Source organism: Odontomachus brunneus, unplaced genomic scaffold (genome assembly GCF_010583005.1).
Source record: "Odontomachus brunneus isolate Ranch 3 - 2012 unplaced genomic scaffold, Obru_v1 Obru_scaffold_020, whole genome shotgun sequence".
NCBI lineage: Eukaryota > Metazoa > Arthropoda > Insecta > Hymenoptera > Formicidae > Odontomachus > Odontomachus brunneus.
This window is the reverse complement of record NW_022639470.1, coordinates 878,059-902,500: the sequence shown is the minus strand read 5'-3', so window position 1 is coordinate 902,500 and position 24,442 is coordinate 878,059. Positions and strand designations below refer to the sequence as shown.

At 34.3% G+C, this 24,442-nt stretch overlaps 2 protein-coding genes across 8 annotated transcripts in view; both read left to right on the top strand.

The window, feature by feature from the left end:
- The window catches only part of LOC116842020 (nuclear hormone receptor FTZ-F1 beta), a 44,277-nt gene extending 30,956 nt beyond the window's left edge, over positions 1 to 13,321 (top strand). For 2 of the 3 annotated variants that reach the window (XM_032810645.1, XM_032810647.1), the window contains exons 2-7: positions 3,661 to 4,169; positions 5,274 to 5,701; positions 6,622 to 6,966; positions 7,049 to 8,671; positions 8,745 to 9,035; positions 9,454 to 13,321. In XM_032810645.1, the coding sequence (XP_032666536.1) occupies positions 3,830 to 4,169; positions 5,274 to 5,701; positions 6,622 to 6,966; positions 7,049 to 8,671; positions 8,745 to 9,011 (3,003 nt within the window). In that variant the 5' untranslated portion in view covers positions 3,661 to 3,829 and the 3' untranslated portion in view covers positions 9,012 to 9,035; positions 9,454 to 13,321. Of the gene's footprint in view, positions 1 to 970; positions 1,200 to 3,660; positions 4,170 to 5,273; positions 5,702 to 6,621; positions 6,967 to 7,048; positions 8,672 to 8,744; positions 9,036 to 9,453 lie in introns of those variants that run through there. The other variant, XM_032810646.1, reaches the window with a different exon arrangement.
- Positions 13,322 to 17,033: 3,712 nt separating this feature from the next.
- On the top strand, positions 17,034 to 23,295 carry LOC116842007 (uracil phosphoribosyltransferase homolog). Of its 5 annotated transcripts, none has more exons than XM_032810618.1 (8): positions 17,034 to 17,223; positions 17,345 to 17,526; positions 17,936 to 17,978; positions 18,173 to 18,322; positions 18,413 to 18,557; positions 18,652 to 18,782; positions 18,949 to 19,012; positions 22,482 to 23,292. In XM_032810618.1, the coding sequence occupies exons 2-8, from the start codon at positions 17,393 to 17,395 to the stop codon at positions 22,586 to 22,588; spliced, it is 774 nt and encodes a 257-aa protein (XP_032666509.1). In that variant the 5' UTR covers positions 17,034 to 17,223; positions 17,345 to 17,392; the 3' UTR covers positions 22,589 to 23,292. The 5 variants fall into 5 exon arrangements, 3 of the variants coding, with proteins under 3 accessions (XP_032666509.1, XP_032666508.1, XP_032666510.1); XR_004377655.1 differs by lacking the exons at positions 17,034 to 17,223; positions 22,482 to 23,292 and adding exons at positions 20,242 to 20,409; positions 22,257 to 22,383 and having other exon boundaries at positions 17,259 to 17,526; XR_004377656.1 differs by lacking the exon at positions 17,034 to 17,223 and adding an exon at positions 22,257 to 22,383 and having other exon boundaries at positions 17,393 to 17,526; positions 22,482 to 23,295.
- Positions 23,296 to 24,442: the final 1,147 nt, after the last annotated feature.

The window sequence follows — 24,442 nt, the reverse complement described above, 5'->3', positions numbered from 1 at the left end:
CTCTCTCTCTCTCTCTCTCTCTCTCTCTCTCTCTCTCTCTCTCTCTCTCTCTCTCTCTCGGCTTCTCCGTGTGCGCCGCGTAAGTTATTTTAATTATCTGAACAGTTTACGCTTCAGAGCGTGTGACCTAGATGAACGCGAATTTTGCAACACGCTCGATTTGCAAAGGCGCGTACAACAGATCGGAGTAATAAATCTCCATAGTTTCTGTACCGACACTTGTCCAAAAAGTATGAAATACCAGCCGCTATTTTACCGTTGCGAGGGAGCGGTGCGCTATCAGAAATTCCGCGATATGGAAATCTAGCGGCAGAAATCGAGCGACTGCATTCGCAACGCATGTTCGATACTTTTTCTTTTTTCGATACTTCGCGGTTTCTATTATCTATGATTATCTTTGCAATTTCAAGTATATCTTTGGACATTAAACATGCAGTACACGCGGTTAAGATTAGGTTTGTTTTATGGTATTTTTTACGAACATGTTTCACGCGCGCGTGTTAATAAATTCCTTATACAGAGTGTAATAACAGTTTTTGCTGAATAAAATGGGAGAATTATTGATTTTTTGTGTTTCCACAAATTCACATTAAGAGTTTATTACACAAAAAAAGATTAGTATCCACTTCAAACTAATAAACTCAATTTGACAATCATTGCTTCACATACAAGCAACGATATATAATTCTGTTAGAAGAATTTTAATGTCTTGAATTTCAAATTCAAGCATTTCAACGACGTTATAATTTTATATAATAATCTTAAGATATATAATAGTCTATAATAGACTCATATATAAGAAGTACAGTATGATTATTTTGATAATAATCATATTTTCTCTCAAGATTTAAGAACATCATATTTTTAATCTAATATCTTTCCATTCAACAAATGCAAATTATTTTCGATTGATAAAAATATATTTTTCCTACTGACTCATATAAAATATATTGATGCAAATAATTTATCTTGCGTTATGTAGTCTCATTTTAAGATTTACATAACAATTTGTTATATACAAAACTAAAGATATTTCCAAAACAAGAATCTTCTTTGTTCTGCATGAGAATCATCGTATCGATTTGCTTCGAAAGAACATCGACTCCTTGAAGAGTGAATCGTTGGAACAATCGCATGGAAATTCTACTTTGCAAAGAGAAAAGAAATAGGAACTGTGCGACAGTCTACGAAGAAACGAGGTGAGAGCCTGATGTCAGCTAACTAAGCCGTAAAAAGAAGAAGAAGCAAGAAATGTAATCGATTCTCAAAAATCGGAGCGGAATCGCGAACCACTGTCGAGCATTCGTCTCGCACGCGTTCGCACCATGTGCGGGCGTGAGTGAACGTATGCGTTTCCGCGCGAAGGTCGTTCGGCGGTTCCGCGGGACCGGAAGTGGGCCGGCCTTGCGGCACGACCATCGGCGTAACCTTGCGGGAAAGACTCGGCTGTGTGTGTCAGCGTTCGCGAGATCGTGCCTGTCTAAGCGCGCGGCTGGATTTTCGGTGAACGATCGTGCCAGAGGCTCGCCGATACACACAGACTAACCTTTTGCGCTCCGCAGACTTTTTTGCACAACGTTGTTGACAGTTTGCTCAGCGCGCGCTACGGCGTTGACTTATGATTCATAATACTTGCGCGTTGCATACATTTCATGCTTATTTATATATATTAGAAAGGAAATAACGCATTACGCTACGACAGATTGTCAGACTTTAACCCCAAAGGACACACACATTTATCAACATTGATTGTAGACTATAATTGAATTTAACGGGAAGTTCTCTCTCTTTATCTCTTACTCTCTCTTTCTCTCACTTCCTTTTCTCTCTTTTTCGCCCTCTTTGGTTTAAATAACCGACAAAATAGAAGGTTTTTATGGTTTTTTATTTAAAAAAAGGAATGAATTAAAAGGAATGAATAAATATATTAATATAGGGTTTTTATCGTACATATTCATTATTGTTTTTTATTTAAAAAAGAATTTGAAATTTTGTTGTCCAGATTTTCTGTATTGTCGCTTTTAATTGGTAAACAACATTACAGCTTGTATGAAACAGATGGAACTAGGAAATTTAGGAACTGTATTAAATTCGCTGGAGGATGAACCTTCGTTATATGCAAAAAGTCGAAATTTAACAAAATGGCAGCATTTCGAAGTTACAGATCACTTTTCCTTTTTTTTTATTTTTTTCTTTAGTGTTCCGAGAAAAATACTAATTTTGGAAATTTTTTTTGGAAAGAATTTAGATTTATTCTCCAGAAAACTTCATACAATTTTTAAATTTTTGTATTTCATTTGTTTCGGATTATTACACGAGCTGTAATGTTGCCAACATTAGTTAGAGGCGCCCAGTAACACAGCACGCTAGCACAAAAATCTGAACGGAATTTCAATTTTTTTATAATTTTTTATCCTTAAGACAATAATGAATAGTATGGTCAAAACCCTAAATTGATATCCTTATTCATTAAAAAAAAAAAAAAAATCCGTAAAAATTTGTTATTTTTTGGCTATTTTAACCAAAATCTATTCTTCTGCACAATATTATATATTATATAAAAGTCACCATAGTTGGCATTAGTGTTGAACATCAATTAACATTTTTTTTTACTAAAATAATCGTCAAATTAATAATCAAAATAAATCAATCACACACGCGCACACACATTCATATAAATCACAAATAATTTGATCAGTGTATAAATAATTACATCAGAGTTTGATTAATATAATTAATTAAAAATTAATTTTATTAATCGATGGAAATATTTGTGATTTTATATATGAGGTTTCGCTAATTTTGATTATTGATTTGCCAATTATTTTAATCAAAGAAAATTTTAATCAATTGATGACATTGGTTGAAACTTGGAATCTCTGAGTAAAAATTTATTATTTTATTAAATCATTTTAAACCAATCAAAATTTGAGACGGTAATTCGCAATGAGAAATTTACTCATCCAAGAATTACTTTCTTCATAGAAATATTTTCTATGAAGACTGATTTTCGATAGACTGATGTACGTAAACTTTATAGCAACTTTAAGTATAAAATCACGCAAGTGAGTAAAATCACGTTGAGTCTTTTATGACCAATGAGATTACAATCATATTTGTCACATAGAATGACAAAATGGAAATATAAAACAAATAAAAAAATAATTGTCCAAAATTGCTAAAAATAATATGTTAAATTAATATGAAAATCTGCGTGTATCTTTTAGTATTTGTTGCTGCATCGATACAATAAAAAATATTACATTATTGTATAGTGTCAATTTAATAATAAATTTCGTACACAATATATTATACTTCATAAATGTAATTAAAAGAATTGTAGAGTTCCTATCATGGATTATCTCATGTCGTGACAATCATGAAAATCTATCTGAGAAAATATTTTGACTTGTTACATAATATTTCGTTTGTTTTTTGGGTTTGGACCGCGTCTTTTTCGTATTTGATTCCGACGTTTCGTGAACTTTTCAGTTTACTTCTTCAGAGAGCAGGACCACTTGAAACTTGTTGTATAATACGTGTTGTATATTACATTGTATATTACTATTTCTCTTGATATTATTTTCGCATTAGTATAATGAGAGAAAACGCGGAATGAAGATAAAGACAGTACACGCCTCTCTCCTTTCTGTTTTTCAGCAACTCGAGGCAGGGGAGGCACTGCACAGCGGCACACACGCAGCTTCCGATAATCCACGGCGGCGTGTGAACAGGAGGGGCCCGCCGTAAGGATGCTGTACGCTTTCGCGGAGATCGAGAGGCCGCGAGTCGTATCACGAGCAGCGCGCAGCAGCGCGACCAGCTGAGAATGTCAGAGCAAAACGGGCCCAGCGAGGGCCCAGGACCAGGGCCCGGATCGGACGGCGGCTGGTGGCCGTCCACGCAGACCTGGAAATCAACGGCGGCTGTCTCGTCGAACTCCTCGACCTCCACTTCAGCGGCAGGCTCCGCGTCCGTCTCCGTTTCCTGCGCCGCATCCAACTCGTCCGCAACGAGCTCCTCCACCTCGACCATCTCGTCCGCGACCTGTTGCCCCTCGTCTTGCATCGGTGTATCCTGCACGATGAGCCCGGCCCGTTCCACGGAGACGGAGAAAAACGTATCCATCACGACTATTAACGTACCCCCCAGCCAAGAGATGCACGATGGTAATTATCCCGGCCTCGACCGCGAGAGATTCCTTTAACGCGATGAATGCTACTTTGTTTCTCCTGGGATACGGAATAATCCCTTATACGATACGTGTAACGGCGCTCATAGCGAAATTAGAGGGGATTCGTTTCTGACTTGGTACGTAAATTATCACATGTTCAAATCGGGGATTAATTGATTGAAATTTTGGGTGACTAAAATAATCAATGAATCAATAATTAAAATTAATCAATTGTCATATTTTTGATCGCGAATAATTCGGCCAATTGATAAATTGATGATTCAATATTAATCGAACTTTCATTTGTTTGATTATATTAATCATTAACTTAATTAATCGATGAAATTATTCGTGCACTGAAAGAAAAGTTTGGTAATGATCAATTGTTCAAGTTTGGTTTTGGTAATGATTAATTATTCAAGTTTCAATAATGGTTATCAAATATAAAATAATTCCAACTGAACGCTTACAAGTAAATACAATCAAATAATTTAGACATATTATCTAGTACTTCTCACGTTGTATGATAAATATATGAAATGACCAAGTACTTTGGTCATTTCATATATTTATAGTCAAAGTAATAATTATTACCAAATTATCTTGTATTATTTATTAAGCTATTTAATTGGTTTAATTAAACGAACAATTTTTTATTTTACTAATATATTTTAGTAATTTTGTAATTTTACTACCACAACCATAGGGTTATATGTGATAACTATTATCACATTTGTATTAAAACGAACCAAATATATTTGTTAACTATTACAGAACTCTTCAGTGTGATTATACATATGACGATTGTTATTATCAATAATTTGCTGATTATTTCAATTAAAGGAAAGTTTAATCGATCGATACCTCACACTGGTTAAAAAAAGTATGTCGTTTTGATTATTCATAATAATATCGATAATAAAATCCACATCCACTTGCATGTTTCTGTGCTATTGTCAAGAAACTGAATCACTCAAAAATTGCATTTTGCCTAGAAAGAACTATTTTGTGAAATTCCTATTTTTATTCACACCGAACACACACACACACACACAATCTGGAATAAAAGAATCAATAAACCGTCCGCTTATAATTTCAGATAAAGGAGTGTGTAAGTATCTCGGAGGACAGAACGGCGTGACGGTGTCGGTAGTGTCGACCTCCGTACTGGGCTGTGGAAACACAAGCGCCGTCCCGACCTCCGGGATATGCACGAACACGGGGCCGCACAACATCGGCATCGGGATCGGCATTCTCGCCGCGAATGTGGCGGACATCGACGACCCCGAGGACAGCGATGGCGAGATTAGCAAGATCGACTTCAGAGGCGTGAATTTGCGCTCGAAGAAGAAACGCGACGTGTCCGGCAACCAGAACGGCGACAAGATTGGTGATGGGGATGCGAACGGCGATAATGGTGGATGCTGCGACGGCAACGACAACTCGCAACAGCAACCCGAAAGACCGATGTCGTGGGAGGGAGAATTGTCGGATCAAGAAATGTCTTCCAATACGATTACCGATCAGGTAGGCTTCTCTTCTCTTTTTCGTCTATGCGAAAGGGACGACCTTCGGGGATATGAGAGTCTGCTGTCATCTCGACATTTTTCGTTTCGGAAAAACCAAGAAATGTATCTTTACTCGTATCGATGTCGGATTGGAGAAAATTGACGATGCCGAGTTTACGAAATTTACTTTTGCAAGAGTGACTTTTTATCGTTAGTCGCTACCTTCGTTGAAAAAACAGTTACTCATTACTATTATTCAATAATATGTTACTTTTGCAATTTTATTTCTATTTTATGAATGAGGAATGCTACTCATTACTATTATTCAATAATATATTACTTTTGCAATTTTATTTCTATTTTATGAATGAGGGGGAGTAGTGGGAGTGATCTCTGAAAAGTCACTCAAGGGGCATTCACAATGGACTAAGGTCTGTGTTCACTGTATCGATATGATGCAGATCATCATTCTATTCTATTGGTAGTGATCTCTCTCATATATTTGTGATGCGCACGTTGGTATACACATATATACTACACACATACACACACACACACACACACATGGGATTTGAAATTTAACGCCGGCTTTTTACAACAATTTTTTCGAACAAATTACATACATAGATATTTTTGGCGAAGATACTAAGTGGTTTTGCCGGTTGCCTACCGAGACGAGACGAGCGTGTGAAAATTTCCAATTCTGTCGGAGATCCAACCTTCGATGTAGTAAATCAATACGTTGTTTACTACACCACGCTCGTCTCAGTGACTTTTATCGTTACTAACAAAAAAAAAAAATAATAACACCGTTGCCAAAAAAAAAACGTTGCTGGAAAATGTAAACTTGTAAAAGTAATGTAGCTGCTATAACTTTGTAACAATAATGATAAATAATTTCCGAATCTTGATCGATACAGTCGATACAATCAATTTCAGGACGATCATAAGGAAATCTCTATGGAGGGAGTACAAGTTTGTAGCACGAGTCCCGAGCCCATGGAGCAGAAATTTCAGATCAAGTCGGAGCCGGATTTTCGATCCAGCACTGGTTTCACAATAGGATCCTTTCACGATGCCGGGCTGCCCATGACACATAACCAACAATTACAGCAACAGCAACAACAGCAGCGCGCCATCGAGACTCTCGAGCAAACTCAACAGAATGATTTGCCACTTCTCGTAGGTAAACTTCTCGGCGGATACAACAGCTCAACGCCTAATCACAGTCCCGTACTGAATCCGCGGCATCATCTGACGAAACACAGTCACACTAGATCGCAAGTGAGTTGAACATCGAGAGTGTTAAGTTCGCCGAGATATTTTCGTGTATTCCGCAGGCTCTAACTTTCCTAAATTTCGGTAGGTACCGTCGCCAGATTCCGCCATTCATTCCGCGTACAGCGTCTTCAGTTCGCCGACACAGAGTCCCCACGCGGCACGACATTCCGCTTTAGGCGCGGGCAGCCCGATTCCCTCCTCGTCGCTGTCGCTCTCCCGGCACAGCTTCAACAACTCAACCTCCTCGTTATCGCTCTCGCTGTCACATTCGCTCTCAAGGAACAACTCTGACGCGTCCAGTAGCTGCTACAGCTACGGCTCGCTCAGCCCTCCCACTCACTCACCCGTCCAGCAATCACGACACCCGCACACACACTCGCAACATCATCAGCATCAGGTGGCGCAAGGGAGCCCGCTGCATCTGCCCGCGTCATCTGCAGTCACGGCTCATCCTTACTCTACTTCCTCCGTGCCGGGGTCCGAGCTCTCCCCGGACGGACACGCTGTCGCGGAGGATCAGGAAGACTGTAGGATACCATCCGCGCCGTCCGGTATCTCCACCAGACAGCAACTCATCAACAGTCCCTGTCCGATTTGCGGCGACAAGATAAGCGGTTTCCACTACGGCATCTTCTCGTGCGAGTCGTGCAAGGGTTTCTTCAAGCGCACCGTCCAGAATCGCAAGAACTATGTGTGCCTTAGAGGCGCGGGTTGCCCGGTCACTGTGGCCACGAGGAAGAAGTGCCCGGCTTGCCGCTTCGACAAGTGCCTCAACATGGGTATGAAGCTCGAGGCGATCAGGGAGGATCGTACCAGAGGCGGTAGAAGCACTTATCAGTGCACCTACACCTTACCGGCGAATCTTGTTGGCAGTCCTGTCGGCGGTATGACCAGCGAGAAGCTCACTACGACCGGCAATTGCAGTCCGGCGCCGGCCGGCAGCGAACACCACTACCCCGTACGACATCATTCGAATCATTCTCACAAAATGCAGCCGGTGCCGCAGCTGTTGCAAGACATCATGGACGTAGAACACCTCTGGCATTACAACGACAACGACCGGATAAGCGGCGGCGGCGGACTGTCCGTTGGAAACGTCGCGAGAAACTCCGCCAGTGACAATATGCTACTCGGTGGAAGTGGATCGGCACCCACCGCGACTGGCATCGGCGCCAGTAACAACGGAGGTGCGGTCGAATGTCCATCGAATGACTTCGGTAACGTCGAGAGTAACAACAGAAGGGGAGACTCGACGACGCCGTGCTCCAATAGCGTCTCGACTTCCGCGGGACCGCCCGATCAACGCTCCACCAATGGCAATACCGCGAACAGCAATCCTCAGGTCGGCAGTAACTCTAACAGCAATTCGACGTTACACTCGGACTCACAAGTGTCCAATCTGTGCAACATCGCGGACCATCGTCTCTACAAGATAGTCAAATGGTGCAAGAGTTTGCCGCTCTTCAAGAATATCTCGATCGACGATCAGATCTGCCTGTTGATCAACTCCTGGTGCGAATTGCTACTTTTCTCATGCTGCTTTCGCAGCATGAGCACCCCCGGTGAAATAAGAGTGTCTCTTGGCAAGTCGATTACCCTAGATCAGGCCAGACAGCTTGGTTTAGCGACCTGCATCGAGAGGATGCTCGCTTTCACTAATAATCTGCGAAGGCTGAGAGTAGATCAGTATGAATACGTCGCGATGAAGGTAAGTTTTACGATACTCGCAATCTCATCGAATGTATATTAATTTATGCTTCTCCTCGCGCAAATCAACACAGGTGATCGTGCTGCTGACCTCCGACACGAGCGAGTTAAAGGAACCTGAGAAAGTCAGAGCTTCTCAGGAGAAAGCCCTTCAAGCACTGCAGCAATATACGATTTCGAGGTACCCAGATATGCCCGCCAAGTTTGGCGAATTATTATTGAGAATTCCAGATTTACAAAGAACATGCCAAGTGGGTAAAGAATTGCTCAGTGAAAAACGCGCCGAGGGAGAAGGCAGCTCGTTTAACCTTCTGATGGAATTGTTGAGGGGAGATCACTGAATTTTCAACGAAGTGAACAATGCCGTAAGTTTAACAAGGCCAGCACATTATTACGTCAAGTTGATGAAGATTGGCTCAACACTTTGACAGTCGTACTTATCGTAGAAAAATGTTTGCTCGTCGCCGACGGATTTCGAAAACTTGCTTAGACAATATCTGAAGAAACACTTTTATAAATTAATTTCCTCTCCTTATTGAAATAATTTTCTCCTTGAACATTAATTCATAAATCTATTTTTATTGTATTTTTACTGTTATTATCGACAAATATTATCTCAATAAAGCGACAATCATTAACAGAATGAAGCGTGCGTGACAACGACCATCAAAGTGTTAAGACAATCGTCTTAACAAAAAGAAAAAATGTTGTAAGAATTGCTAAGTTGGTGTGTGTAAACGAATTAGATTGAATTGGATTGAAATTAGATTTCTTTCTTTCCAGATTCCACGCTTATAGGGTCCATAAGCTTAGGGAATCGGATATAATAGATAATCGTAGAATAAACAGATTAGAGAAGAGAAAGAAACGGCGGATGTAAGGTCCATAATGACATTAGTACACGGTGAGGGGACTGCATTCTTCGTAGGCTGCATTCCGAAATTGACTGTGCTTTCTACTGACTTCTATACAGTAGCGTTGTTAGATCGCGAACGTTCGTTTAGCATAGCTAAATGTGTGCTTCATTTAGCTATATGCATGGTAGATCATCTAATATGGTTAAATGCATGGCATTTTTAGCATAAGCTACATGAACGTGAGTATTACTGTCAACATTGTCAATACTATCATTGGTACATTTCGAAATGCAGTCATCATTAGGGCGTATCAGCCTGATAATAATAAAGAACTTTCTTTTTACACCGGAATGCGTCTCCAGACAGGTTGTGCGTGTTCGCATTCCTGTTTTTTCTTTTTTTTTTTTTTTTAACAAACGAATTTCGAAGCGGCCTATATACGGTATGGTATGCTGAAACCGTAAATTCAGCGTACGTGTAAATGCAAATGAGACTGAAAGTATAATTGACGGAGACACGAAAGCATTTACTTTTACAATGATAAGCGATGTATAAATACGAGGATAGTATCAAGTGGTATCAAAATGCTAAAAATCTATAATAATAGGTGGATGTAATCAATATGAGAGCGAAAGCTTTACAGTAGCGGACGCGATTCTATAGACAGAGTTGACCTCTAATAACGATTATAATAGAACAACCAGTATTTCGTATCGTTCTGCGCTTACTTAAGAACAGAGCATAGCCATGCCTTATAATCCCGGTTATGAAAGTGTACTTAAAAACGTAAAACATCAGTCGACCAATTATCTACTTATAGAGCAGTAAAAATCTTGAAATAATTAGTTAATATGCTTAGTTAGAATATCGTCCGTGGAATATGTGGTTTTTATCGATCACACAAAATACATTTTTAATTCTCTTTATATATTTTAACAGCTTGTCAATGGAAATGAAAGATTTGTGAGTTTCAATTGGCACAAACATCGCAAAAATTTCCTAGGTAATGTCAGCAATACGTATAGCTGCTATCTTTTCTGTAAATATGTCTTCTAGAGGAAGAAATCGGCTGATATTGCTTCCCGTTTTACACTTGTAGAAATTATTTTATATACTACCTTTTATTATTATAGGGAAGAATATACAAATTCTTTAATGGCAAATCGAGATATATCCTCCTTAGTCTCGAGAAAAAATACGTTATCTCTAAATATACTTTCTACTGCATTGTATGGAAAAATAAAATAAAAATTTTCTAAAAATTTTTATGAGATGTATAAGTACTAAAGTGAACACTTTCTCTGATAGTAAACTCGTAACTTTGTTCAGCTGGCTGTACAAAGGGACTACGGAGGATATATTGTTTGTAAATGCATTTAAAAAATATATATATATATATATTTTTTTTTTGTATATTATATATGATCAAACTATAATTTTGAAAATATATTGGTTTGCGTTTCTTTCAATATATTGCTGCGAAACTCATTAAATTTTATATTTTGTTAAATTTTATGCTAATATCGATAAGAACATATTTATTATCTGTAATGTCCGTAAAGTAGTAAAACTATTAAAATTAGTATATCAGTTGGTCGCTATTAATTATTATTTTATTGTTGTAATTATTATTTTATTTTGGAACATTTTTCTCAAACACAATACGAACCATTAATGGAGACTGTTATTTGAGAAAATGTGATTTAAAAGATTTTTATTTGTCTATGGAATTTTCGTTAAATTTGCATATGTAATATTTGCGATATGTAATATTGATTTTTAAATCATTTTTATTATATATGCGTGGAGAATATATCATATAAGACATTTGCAATTACAGAAATGTAAATGCTTATTTTGAAAGAAATGCATTATGAATGTAACTCGAAAGATGCAGCTATAAGCTTGCGTGCGAAACGAACACATTGATCTCTGTCGTTGGTACTTTAATGAGACTGTCATATATTAGCACATCGTTCTTTTTACTACAGTCGCTTAGTCTCTTTTTGTTTGTTGACAATGACCTGTGGAAAATATGTAAGGGACATCCTGAGGCACTTAAAAATACTTGCTGATTCGCAATACTTAATATAAAGATAACTTATAAGAACACCGTCTTCCTACAGTTTCTACCTATTTTATTAGAAAATAACTTATCACACACCCTCTCGATGTATATGCGCATACACATATCATTCGCGTGACTACCGAAAATACGATTTCCTCTCTAAAAGATTCATTAGGAGCATTTGTAAAATATTGAGGTCGTCATTAATAGCCTGTACATCTCATCATGCACAATAATAGCGATAGTGTAACAAAAGCAAAATGTTGGACAGTATTTTGCACGACTCATTATTGAATTGGTATTAAAATGTTTCAAAGCAGATGCTTAGTTCGATTACATTTACGTATAGAAAATGCTACGAAAGTAACGCTGTAAATATAAAGAGAAAGAATTATATTTTGTTGTGACGAGTGCGTGTGCGGAATGCGTGAGGAAAGAAAGAGAGCGGAGGAGAGAAAGAGCGGGAGAAAGCGAGAGCGCGCGATGCGAATGATATACACTTGTAATAAAGCATATAAAAGTCGACTTAAGTGAATTAGTACGAAAGTAGAATTACAAAAAGATAAAATATTTGTCTGTTAAAAAAAAGTGACTATTCTATGTTTATATTTGACAAAAAAGCTATTTCTATATACTTTTTAACGAGACACTTCTGCTGTAACTCAGTGATACAATTGTCCTCATTTGTGTGTGCTGACACGCGATAAAAGAACCCGCTTAATTTTGTTGTGTGCGAGAGAAGCTAGCCGTAGAGAGACAACTCCTATCCTAATCGCGGCGATTTTAATTCTACCGTTCTTTTTTCCCGACAATTGTCATCAAGAAAAAGGACTAACTCAATGGATATAGTCTTCCGTTTCCGGTGTAACACGACGTCGTCGCGAGTAACGGCGTTTCGCGTTCGTTATGTAACAATTACGAAGATTCGACGAGAAATCTTTCCGCCAATCATGACAATATTCAGAGGAAGCTGTGTGCGCGATAACGAATCGGATTATATACGATATACGAAGAGCTTAAATACGACAGACTGCAATGACAATTATATAAATAAAAAAAAAATATATATATAAATATATATATATATATACATATACAGAGATGTACACGTTGTAAGAAAGAGGTTGTAAGTATAAACGGCGAGGGTAACACCGGACGTAAGGGCCAAACAGCAGTGTAATATTAAACAGACCGTATCCTAGAGATAATATTACGGATACTCAACGTATAGTATTTCTTATCGATATATTATTGAATACAGAGCGAGAAATTTTATTAGGAAGAACAAGAGAGAGAGAGAGAGAGAGAGAATGCCGTCGGAGTTTTTAACCGTCAACTAGCTCGGCAGTCCCGCGAAAATTGCACGACTTTTTACCTCGATATATGTTGTAACGAATATATGCTCCCTCTCTCGCTCAGCGTGTGGTAATCTTTATGCTTCACGTACGAATGAGCAAGTTGTCACAGGCTATGCGAGAGACGATTTCGTCGATTATTGCACGACAGTGCGAAACGCATTTTGCATCAAACGACTTCGAACACTACTGATCTAGTTGAATCGCGACAGAAAAAGATAAGAGACGACCGATACACGTTACTGCTGAGAATATTTCGTTCCCGACGTAGAGGAGGATAGCTATTCACACGAACACGATTAGAAAGTAGTTTTATACATACAACACGAATTATCATACGAAATAAAAGAAAAAAAAAACTTTTTACAAAACGATATATTTTTTATGGTATATCGTCCTCCCAAACGTTTCGTCTCATTCTCCGTTTTTTCTATCAGAATTCGCGCAGGTGCTGTACGCAGTCATAAATGCTTGACCATTCCTCAGAGATGAAGAGTATATTATTTTCGACCTTATATGTATAAGTTTGAAAATTGTATAATTGGTTACTTGCTTGACCATGATTAGATTTATTTATACGATTTTCAGAGTCGATTTTCCCAACTTTTTAGTGAGTTTTTCCTGTAATTAACAGTTGAATCATATGTTTTTGTTTTTGCTTCAAATTAGACAAAGACACATGTGATTTAGTTAGCTTACCATGAAGAAATCTACATACAAATCTTATGTATATTGATAAAAAATACTTGAAATCTTATTTGTGGGATAAAACATACACTAAGAAAAAAGTACTTGAAAAATTATTTATGGGGTATATATTTTATTTACAAAAAAATAAACCTTATATTCCACAGATAAACTCTTCAAGTATTTTCTTTTCAATGTATAAAGTAAAAAACTGTATAATCTTTGCCAGGCATTTATGGCTCCGGCTGTGTAAATGCAATATATTATTACCGATTTTTCTCCTCGCACGATGCACGATGCTCTGCCCGATACGGTTCACTCTTATCACTGGTGTCCATTTCCCGTACTTATCCAGCGATATTTCAATCACAACACGCGCGAATTGACTCCGTACTTCCGATAGTATTTCACGCGTACGTCTCTTCCGACTGTATCAACGGCTGCGATTTGAATTTACGCTATTACCCGCCGACGCTCGATACTCTGCAAAGGTACAGTCATGAACTGAGGCATAGTACTAGTGGTCTGTACTTTTCAGCTGTACTGCTGAACTGGTTCAATAAGTTAGAGTGAGAAGGAATATGCTAGTCTCGCTCTAATTTATTGCACCAGGAGAGCAGTGAAACTAAAAAAAATAGACTACTTGTTGATAGTTTTTTGTAGTAAAACCTCACTTCACGCTTCATTCTCCCGAGGACGATGATCCGCGCACGAGATCCTCTCGGTAACTCGAAAACGATTTAGGTTATCGATCATCATAACGCCCTTAACGGTCAGCGCAGCGCTGGACACTTCTGAGATACTTTCGGCACTTGCCCGACGATATTTTTCTGCACCATCCATGCGAAATTTACTTCCAGCACTTGAGGAGTCGACAAATCGCGTGTAAGACCGCGGATAAATCGAAATCATGATAAATACGAGACGGCTTTTCAAACGTCAATGCCGCCCTACTGCCTCTCGTTACCGACTGAACATCGCAGCGATTAAGAAACTGGAAATATCTCGATACGTCCGGCATGAACGTACACTGTTAAATATTGGAGGGTCAAATTTAAACCAATTTCTTGAGTTAAATAATATTTAGTTATTTTTAACTATCATGTGTGTCAAAATTTACTATTTTAACACAAAACGTGTGTTTAAAAAAACAACCACATCTAATCAACCCATTTAAAATAATATTAAGTCATTTTTTACTAAAACAAAGGTTACATTAACGTGCACATAATAAAAAGTAAATTAAATTTTAATCAAATTTAATACATTTCTTAAGTTAAATTATTTAACTCCATTACATTAGTTAAATTAACGACATATTTAGTAGGAGCAGTGGCGACTTATAGGAATGGTTAAAAATAACTCAAATTGAGTATAATTTGACACGGATTTAACAGTGTAGATGCACACTCTCAATAGATGTTTAACGATATTTCGTCATAATCAATGATACGAGACTCGTTTTTGGTACTTTCGACGATAATCATTGGGTGCGTCCAGCGGAAAAAGCGCTCAGTGAGCAATCAACGATTATTAGTTCTTACTATTAGATCCCTAAATCTAGACGAATTACATTGACGAATTGCTCAACTGTTGTGCAACTGTTGAGTTCGCTGAACGCACCCATTTACACATGAGACGCTTTAAACAAATCCAACGACTATCTTGTTTTCGAATTACCATGTCAACAGTCGATACTCGCCGGTCGTGTAATAGACTGAGGCAAAATAATTCTTGATCACACACACACACACACAAATGAAAATTATAATTATTTTTGGCTTTTATAATTATTTTTAGCTATAATTTTTAGTAAAGTAAAATTCTCAGATAGCCAAACCTGCGCGAACAGATATGCTACAGAGCCTATTGTCGGATAATTGCTGCAGGTTTGCAGCAAAAACCGTGCAGAGTTTTTAGCAATCTGACGGCAGATTGGCGGCAGAAACCACGCAGACCTTGCTGCGCTGCAGGTTCTGCGCGGTTTTTGCTGCAAATCTGCAGCAATTTCCCGACAGCAAGCTCTGTCGCCAAAACCGTAGCTGAATGAGGACACAGATGGCTATGGTTTTGGTGTAAATTTTTGATCAAATTTGCTGCCAATTTGCGCGCAGTCTGCGCTCAATTTGCTTACTGGGTTAAAAAGATAGTTTTCTTGACCATAATTTATAGTAATTATTTCTCTATGTGATTATAGTTACAAGTACCCTAGCAGCAAATATTAGTTGGCATACAGTTGGCCGCTATAAATTCAACATTGATCCAATATTTTATGTTGCTCGGATATTAAACATTTTTTTTCATTATATTCACTTCCAATGCTTGCTCAGCGATATTTTTTTTATGTCAAACGCGTAAAGCTTATTTATGGCATTTTAGATGACGATAGCTCGTTCGTGAAATCGCGGATGAGTCGAGATTGCCGAGGATACGAGGCGAATTCGACACGCAGTACTTTATCTCATAACTGATTGTAAATTGTCGCGTTGCTTGCACTTTTGATACTTTTGCATGTAATGTCCATGAGCGCGAATGAATGGTGTCCAATGAGAGTTTTTCTTTCTAAAGAGAAACTAGTGTGCAACTGACGTTAGATGTAAAAGTGTCAAAAGTGCAAGCAACGCGAACAGACCTCGCAACGTCGAGGTGTTCGATATATCGATGAACGCGGTGCTGCGCTTGCGCTCTAACTTATTCACAATAATTAGGTCTACTAATTAAAAAGACCTCGCAATTTAAATACACAAAGTGCTGGAGATTAAGGTGAATGAACGTCAATGAAAAATGACAAAAATCGCGTAACTTGATTATTACATTAAAACTACTATTTATTAATTACTATTACAACTTATGTAAATAGTAAATAGTAATATTAATTACTATTACAACTTATGTAAATAGTTGCTTAATTGCAGACAAAGAAAACGTTACCAGCGAGAAATGACTCGTCGATCGACGTCGAAACGATGTCGAATCGACATCAAAATCGTCAAATCGATGAAAGTTAAGACTTGGCGGAAAATAAAGGAGAAAAGGACTGATGTAAACTATTGCAGTAAGTTCAACAATAAAAAACAAATCTAATAGTGAATAAAGGTATTATCGTAGCGTGCACCGCAGCTGTTGAACTAGAATTAATGAAACCAACTTTGGATAGCTTACATCCAAACAATAGCAATGACGAAATAGATAGAATGATTGAGGAGGTAAATGTTGTTGAAGTTTGAATAGGAATTAATAATTGAGACTACTATGAAGTTAGAGGAAACAATAGAGGATTGAGTCAACAAATGAAAACACTATTTAAAAATACCGCCAAATGCAACAAGTTAGTCGAACACCCAAAATTTCAGGAGTGCGTTCGAAAACGTGCACCCGCTGCGTTGGAATGAGAAAGATACAAGAGTTAAATAAAGAGAGAGGGAGAGCACCCAGATGATGTTTTCGAAAGCATCTTTGGGTGGACTTCTACTCGAGATCATCTAACAGAGTTTTTAAGCAATTTCATCGTTGTTAATTAGGTTGTAACAGGACGCAGCTGTAAGGTGTAATGCAAAAGTTTCCGGACGGTGCGAGGTGCACCTGGGTAAAGTTTCCGAACGCAATCTTATTGGACGTCACGTGACCTTGCTATACAACCGCTTGCAAGCAATTTGCAGACGATAGCAAAGTAACCTGAGTTAATTTCTACCTTTGTTCATTTCTAGTCGTTCTAAAGTGTTCTCTAATTATTGAGCACGTAACATACATCTATTATGGGGAGTACGGATAACGCAACAAAGAATATGTTAAACGATAACCAGGATTTCGTTGATGAATATGGAGCAAATCTGAAGATTCTGCCGTGTAACAACCAAGTGAAAGAATTACAAACCATCTTAAGAGACAAGTGAGTAGCACGATGCTGTATCCTAGTGAGCAGAATATTTTTTTAATTAATTAATATTAAACATATTAGTGTTCATTTGCGATCAAAGGTAAATGTGCCACACTGTTTCAGTTTTGTTTTAATTCTACATAGTTGCTTGTTAGCAAGAAAGAGTTTTAGATATTCATCATATTAAATTCATATTTACTTTTATATATGTATATACAAGGATGCACACATGTATAATATATATTATTTATATATGTATTATATATTATTTATATATGTATATACAAGCATATATGTATAATAAAGTACTAGAAATTGATAAATAGTAACAAGAGTGACATTATTTATTAATAAACACATTTTATATATTCACATTTCATATTTGTGAATATGTCACAATATACATTCATATTTTTTATAGGAATACCACAAGGAGTGATTTCAAGTTCTATGCTGATCGCCTAGTAAGAAACACTTGATCTTATATACAAATATATATATAATAAAGTTATTTAGTTGAATCAAGACATCTAGATGGATATCTGGAAAGAATCAAAATAATTGTTATATGTGTACACATAGCAATTATTAGCTGTCTGTAACATATAAAACCGAAAACTATAGTACATAACATAGATTTTTTTTCTAAACATTTTAGATCAGGCTAGTTATTGAGGAGAGTTTGAACCAACTACCATTTTCAAAATGTGTGGTAACAACTCCAACAGGTGCTCAATACAAAGGTTTAAAATATCAAAAAGGAAACTGTGGTGTGTCCATAGTAAGGAGCGGAGAAGCTATGGAACAGGTATCATTTTTATGTAAAGTATATTAAGATTATGTGAATTATATATTTATACAAACACATGTGGAATTTCAATGTGGAATATTTTTATAGGGTCTTAGAGATTGCTGTCGTAGTATCAGAATTGGTAAGATCTTAGTTGAAAGTAATGCAGATACACATGAAGCTAGAGTAGTTTATGCTAAATTTCCTGATGATATATCCGAGAGGAAAGTTTTGTTAATGTATCCAATAATGAGTAAGTATTGATAAATATCTATATTCTAATAATATATTTTGTTTATTTATACATGAGGATATAATAATTAAAATATATTGTATATTTATAATAGGTACCGGAAACACTGTCATCAAAGCTATAGCTGTATTAAAAGAACATAATGTGCTGGAAGAAAATATTATTTTGTCAAATTTGTTCTGTACACCAATTGCAGCAAAATCTCTAGTCACTGCCTTTCCTAAGGTAATTTTTGTCATGTACTTGTATAATTTAAAATATAGGATATTTAATTATAATATTGTAATTATATATATAATTTTATGACAATATATATATATATATATATATATATATATATATAAAATTTGTGATACATTTAAATACATTTAATTTTTTTGTTTTCTTACAGATGAAAATTTTAACGTCAGAAATCCATACTGTTGCACCAAATCATTTTGGACAAAAATACTTTGGTACGGATTAATTAAATATATATCTATTATTAATCATACTTCATTATTGCATAATATGCTAAGACAAACACAATGCATAATGAAGAGAAAATCAGTAAAGAGAATGATTATATATGCTATACAAAATAATAAAGAGAAAATCAGTAAAGAGAATGATTATATATGTTATACAAAATGACCATTACATAAGAAAGTTCATTATATAAAATTAATTATTATTATATTTATATATATCTACAGAAATGCTTAATAAAACTTTAATTATTTATATGATAAATATATTCAAAGAAACACATTCTGTGTGAGATCTAGTGTTTTAAACATTTAATTCTTCAGATACTTAATATTTTATATTTGTTTTTTTCATATTATATAGTTTTGTAGATATCCATACAAAATAGCAGTAATTTAATGAATTTATATTGTCGTAGTAATTTAATTTTTATTTTTTTATAAATTTTATTATGAAAATATTAAGTTATAAATGTGTAGCAAAGTTTAAACTATATCAGCTGTAAACATTCTCTTGATTTTCTCTACATATAACAAGACTGTAAGTAATACATTTGTTTTAACTGTACTTAGAATTGATTGAATATCAACAATTGATATTTTTACACATTTGGTAGATAACAATTTTTCATTAAATATTGCTAATTATTTTCTTGTGCTTACAATAAATACTATAGATATATTAATGAATTCTGTGTGATATACATCAAGTATTTGCATAAAATATATTAAGATAACCTAAGTATCAAATGCGGTAAATAGCCATTAATTCTAATATTAAATATATACATGTATACATTTCATAGATACATGTAGGAATCATCGTCCCAATGAAAAATGAAAAATTTGATAGATAAACGATACTTAAAAACTTGACATTACAATTAATTATTATTTTAAAAATGTTTTCCTTATTTTATTATTTCGTAAAATTTTACGTTGAAAATGTTACTATTGAAAAGAGTGAGGATCTTAACTGACATTAAATTTCTCTAAGTATGTCTAAGTATTATAGTACGTAATGTCAGGTTTTCCATGTGCACAGTACATATGCATGTGTATTATATTTATCTAGAAATATATAATAAAAGACTATTCAGCTCAGGAGACTAAATCAGCAAATGTCGAACTATATAACGTTATATAAAGAACATTATATATAGTACTTGTAAATTATTCAAATTATCAATTTCTTCTTTTTATCTTTACACATTTAGATCTGACTTGTCGTTTCGTTAGTCAACTATTCGTTATATTAATGTATATAATTTTCCAACGTATAAATTCCATATAACGAAATCGATGGCATTAATGAATTTCGTGTAACGAAGTATAATATTGTCGAATATTTAACAAAACATGCATAATAATTGGGCATTTTACAGGTGCGTACAGTTAATAATGATATTTATATATTTTTTGTAGTATATGTATTTTACAGGCATAATTGATATAAGGAATTACTATCTATATAATCATAATACAAAGTGTAATCTGTTAGAACGTATTACAACGTATACAATATTTATAATATACAATTTATAATTATTTAATAATTGATACATAAATTATATTTATGAATGATTTGACAAATTTTTGAAAAACACTACATATATATGTAACGAAATGAAAAAGGCCACACAAGATCCTTATATCAATATTTTTTAAGATTTTTTAAGCCAATTTCGATTCATTCTTTATTGTTGCATTTAATACATAATTTTTAATGGAATATACTTGTATACATCAACATATTTATATTTACTTAAATACATATTCTTCTTAGCACACACTTTTATTTAGAATGGTACAAATGTTACAGTAACTTTACGTTTACAAAATATAATGCGTTTTATTTAGAATTTTAGCAGTATAACGCACCGTCTAATTTATTTATTTACTGAACAAGTATTTGTCATATACAAATATTCTGAAGATGAGAGGAGTATTTCTAACTATTAATGTCAGTTAAGAACGAAGAATGGAATACTTACAAATGGGACTGTATATATTGCAAATATAACTATTTTATGTATTGAATACATGCAGTCTACGAAGTCAAACTATTATAGCTATAAACTATATAATATAGCTAATGTCTAATAACCAAAAGCTGAAAAAAGTGTCATATAAAACTTTATGCATAAATATATTTGATATCTTTATCAGCAGAACACTACGTTTATGCAGCTTTTACATGTTCGTTTAACCTATCGTCAAAAAAATTTTAGTCTTTATATTTGAAATTAAAGAAAATATGTTTAACTATAGCTATGTGAAATCAGTTTATGAAAAATCTAGATTGCCTGTGGCATTCTTATATTGAACTATTTGCCTTATAACGTGCCTATGAAAAAGCTGCATTCAATAGTTACAGTAATATTGCAGTAAGACCAATAATTTATGTGATGTAAATTCTCTTGTTATTAAATGAAATGTTTATATACATACTATTATTTAAATTATAAGTTGATTTACTAGTAATTATTTCATATCTTTCATATCTCAGCAACAAGTTTATTTAATAAAGATATTGTATCAATGCGTAATATTGATAAATACAGATATATATGTGCACAGTGATCATTAGTTACTTAATACAGCAGATATGATATAAATAAATGTAATCTCGAAAATGGACTATGTTTTATTTTTATCTTTATTTTTTTTAGTGTTTTTTAATATATTTAAAGAAGTTAACATATATCGTCTAGTATTATGGTTAGTTATATAAATTTCTTTCTGTTCTTATTAATGATAGTTACATATTAAATTACATATTAATTTAATAATTATGTATTTTAATATATTTTGCAATTTGTTAGGTTTATTCACTACACTTGTCTTTCTTTTATCTTCTTTAATGATAATTACAAAATGTGTTTTGTAATTCCACTAGTTGTGTGAAAATTATTTTAAATGAGCTTGGAGTACAACAATATATAATGTCGATATAATTAGCCCCAAGAAAAATATGAATGGTATCTTACACTTTATCAGATTATATACCGGCAGCTAAATTTCTTGAGAGATAGATTTTACAAAGTGTCTGCTATAAATTTGTTGGCAGTTTTTCGACGGAAATATAACAGAATCTGTTAACAGAATATGACGGCAAATTAGTGGCAGAAACCAAACAGAATCTGCCGTTTAGTTCAAATGCATTTAAATTGAGTATACGGTAGGCTTTGTTCGGTTCTGTTGCCAATCTGCTGTTCGATTATGTTGGCAGGTACTACGGATAGAACACGAGCTTAATGCGGAGGCAGTTAATATTGGATTTGCCACAATATTCTAATTGAGCCTGCTTGCATATTGTTAACATTTTACTTATTGGGGTATTAAAAAAAAATTAGCAGGTATTGTGTGTGTTAAAAATTTATTTTATATTATTACATAAACATATATATAATTCCTGATATATTGCCAAAAACATATTGATAATTATTGATTTCAGGCACGTTATTCGTTACATCGTATTGGAGACATCAAAATATACAGAAGAAAGATAGCGGAGGAATTAGCCACTATTCTATTCTCATTGTTAAATTTCAATATAATTGATTAAATTATGAATTATATCAGTTTAAGGAGTAAAGATACATCGCAATATCTTGTAGATCAATTAGATTACACATTATTTTTAACCTGAGAGAACATGAGCAATATTTTCAGATATTATATATATGCTAAGGGGAGAAATATATTTTGTATATATCTGGAAATATATTTGAGAAAAACAGTATCGCTATCTCAGGTTTGCTATAGGCTCTAATAAACATATTTTTAAATATTGTATGTACTTACCTGAGAGCTAGCAATAAAAAAGATAAAAAAATTAATAAAATTCCCGTAGATATACGGGATATATCTATATAGATATCTATGGAAATTTTATCTAATATATTCTATATTTATATATTTACATATATGTTATAATTTATGTATTATATTTATCATGTTGTGATACGTTAGAAAGAGATATTTTGAGGATGTGTGAATGGAATTTTAAAAACTTGAATCATTATATTTATTAGTAAATTCTTGTATGCACGTAACAATGTGATCGCTGTGATCTATATATATATTTTATATATATACATATATAATGTATAAGGAATACTATCTTTGTGTAAATATGATTATATGTATAATAAGAGATTATATATATCTCTCTAATACAATATGTTAAATTTTATTTTAACAATATTCTAATCTCTTTATTGTTACCGCCCTCATTCTTGTAATAAGAAAGACGTTTTGTCAATAAGAATAAAGTTTTGCCATTTCTCTCCTTCCTTAATTCCAGCGACGAATATTTGATGCCCACATATCATATATTAATACACACACGCGTAATACCTATCGTGGACTTATAAATCATGATGAAGAATAGAATCATAATAGCAAAATAATTTTTTATTTTATTTATTTATTATATGTAACAAAGCAATTTGTAGCAAATGCTGCGTAAAGCTTGATTTCTTTTTCATGACAGTGCTATCTTTATACGATAGAAAAGCGACAAAAAGTTCTTACAAGATATCAATCTTGCTGAATATAATAAAAGGAAGGAAGAGCATCACGCGAGTAATGATAACGGAAGAATAATTCATATAGGCCTTTCACAGGTGATACAACTGCCACTATTATCCTGAACTGTTTCCTCAAAACACATTATTAAGTAGCAAAATTGGCATATACAAAAATTTATGCACATGCAAAAATTTCTCATACATTAATAGAGAAATTTATTGTTCTGTGTTAATAGTAGCAATTGTAAAAAATTTCTTTTTATAGAACTTCTATATTATTATAATATATAATTTATAAACATTATAGATATATAAATTAGAAATCAACAATTGATCGGAATCGAAGACTGTGTCAATGGAATTAGGTGTTCAGTAAGCATGAATCATATACACACATATCAACGAAATTATGTCATGCCAGTATGAGTCATATGCACGACTACAATTTTGTCATAAGCAGAAATAAGATTGGAAGCCATTGTACAGATAGACAAAGAGAATATTCGAAACTGATCTATAAAAAAAATCTAGAAATTTCTCCTTTTGTTCTTTTCTTTCTAACAACTTAGTCTAATGCATATTCTAATAACTTCGAGAAATTAATTTCTCTTATAATATACTTGGAAAGACTGTTTGATTATCTTAACGTAATAAAAAAAAAGTTCGAATAAGAAGTTCCCCGTGAGAAATAAAGAAGAAAAACTATCTTTAATACTGCGCGCGTATGTTTGATTTAAAATATAATATAAATATCAAAATTTCCTCGTGTGTATAACAACCATTTTTTGATATAAAAGATCCAATTACGATACAACATATATATATATATATATATATATATATATATATATATATATATATATATATATATATATATATATAT

Bases quoted from the DNA above. Each gene is read 5' to 3' on its own strand.
- LOC116842007 (XM_032810618.1), top strand. From the start codon at position 17,393: ATGGGGAGTACGGATAACGCAACAAAGAATATGTTAAACGATAACCAG. The intron at 18,558-18,651 runs GTAAGTATTGAT...TATTTATAATAG, and splicing joins GTTAATGTATCCAATAATGA to GTACCGGAAACACTGTCATC. The intron at 19,013-22,481 runs GTACGGATTAAT...TATTGATTTCAG, and splicing joins TTTTGGACAAAAATACTTTG to GCACGTTATTCGTTACATCG.